General features: G+C 66.0%; 1 protein-coding gene across 1 annotated transcript in view; it reads left to right on the top strand.

The window, feature by feature from the left end:
• LOC125481875 (zinc finger protein 771-like) overlaps positions 1 to 1,512 on the top strand; it is a gene marked incomplete at its 3' end in the record, with an annotated part of 5,466 nt that extends 3,954 nt beyond the window's left edge. Inside the window, exon 3 of the mRNA XM_048593804.1 lies at positions 675 to 1,512. Coding sequence (XP_048449761.1) covers positions 675 to 1,512 — 838 coding nt within the window. The remainder of the gene's footprint in view (positions 1 to 674) is intronic.
• Positions 1,513 to 1,517: the final 5 nt, after the last annotated feature.

The following is a 1,517-nucleotide window of genomic DNA, read 5'->3' as shown; positions in this document are numbered from 1 at the left end:
CCTCGCGTTTATCTAAGTTAAAACTCGCTCTGCCACCCTGTCCATGCCCCTCATACTTTTACACTCCTCCGTCAGTTCCTCCGCGCTTGCCTTCCCAAAGAAAAGAACAGGAGCTTATCTAGCCTCTGCTCATCGCTGGAATGATCTATCCCATCAAACTTACCCACGCGCTCCTCCCCCAATGTTTATTTTGCAAACAGCGGGGGGGTGGGCGGTGCGCTTGAGCCCGACTCTCTCTGTTTTCAGTTGGCGAGCCGATCCTCCCCAGAAGCCGCTGGCGCAAAGGCAGCCCCTCGCTCTCTCTCTCCGGGAGCCGCGTTTCTTTCGTCCTCGAGTTTCCCCGTAGCGGCCGTAGCTCGGAGGTCCGGGAACGCGGCAGCTCCCACGGGGACGGGCCGGCCGATCGCGGGCCTCTGCCAACGCCGCCCTCTGAAAATCTGACGCCCTTGCACGGGTCCTGATGGCTGCGGGTTGAGAGGACGGTTGCGTCCCGTGGGATCTTGCTGTGCGCCAGCATTTTTTTTTTCCCGTTCATGTTTGGTGGGGCGTCCCAGGACTTTGGTTGCGGGGGGCGGGAAGTGGGGAGCGGGTAGTGGTGGCACAGTAATATGTCTCTCTCTCTCTCTCTCTCTCTCCCCCCCACCCCGCCATCCGGTTAATTTAATCTCTGCCAGGATCCTCGGTGAAGACCCGGAGGAAGAGAAGGTGAAGGAGGAAGAGGGGGAAAAGAAGGAGGAGGGAACGGAGGCAGAGGGCACTCTGCAGAGCCAACCGGCCAAGGCCTCCCTCCCTCACCGCTGCCCGCTGTGCCCCAAGTCCTTCGGCTCACCGTCGTTGCTGGAAACACACCGTCGGACACACACAGGCGAGCGGCCCTACCAGTGCCCGATATGCGGGCGCAGCTTCAATCAGCTGTGCCACCTCCGGCGCCACCGCCTGCTCCACGCGGCCGGGGGCCTGGCCACGGCCTGCCCGGGCTGCGGCAAGGACTGCCGGAGCCCTGGGGGGCTGGCGCGGCACCGGTGCAGGCCGGCCGGCGAGAGGCCCTTCCCCTGCCAGGTCTGCGGCCGGGCCTTCAAGCAATCGTACGCCCTGGTCAAGCACCAGAGGGTGCACACTACCGAGAGGCCCTACCTGTGCCCGGTGTGCGGAAGGGCATTTGGCTACTCCAGTAGCCTGGCCGATCACCGCCGGCTCCACACGGGCGAGAGGCCGCACCGCTGCCCCGAGTGCGGGCGCGGCTACGTCAACGCTAGCCGGTTGACCGACCACCGGAGGGTGCACGAGGCTGCGCCGCGCCACAGCTGCCCTGATTGTGGCAAGGGCTTCCACTACCCTTCGCACCTGGCCAAGCATCGGCGGGTGCACACGGGCGAGCGGCCCTTCGCCTGCCCGTCCTGCCCCCGGGGGTTCGCCACGGCCGCCAAGCTGGCCGCCCACCAGCGGGTGCACACCGGGGAGCGGCCCTGCCGCTGCGCCGACTGCGGCCGGGGCTACGTAAAGGCGCGGGACCTGGC

This window comes from Rhincodon typus, unplaced genomic scaffold, assembly GCF_021869965.1.
Source record: "Rhincodon typus isolate 14 unplaced genomic scaffold, sRhiTyp1.1 hic_rhity00004000, whole genome shotgun sequence".
NCBI lineage: Eukaryota > Metazoa > Chordata > Chondrichthyes > Orectolobiformes > Rhincodontidae > Rhincodon > Rhincodon typus.
This window is presented reverse-complemented; position numbering and strand designations above follow the sequence as displayed.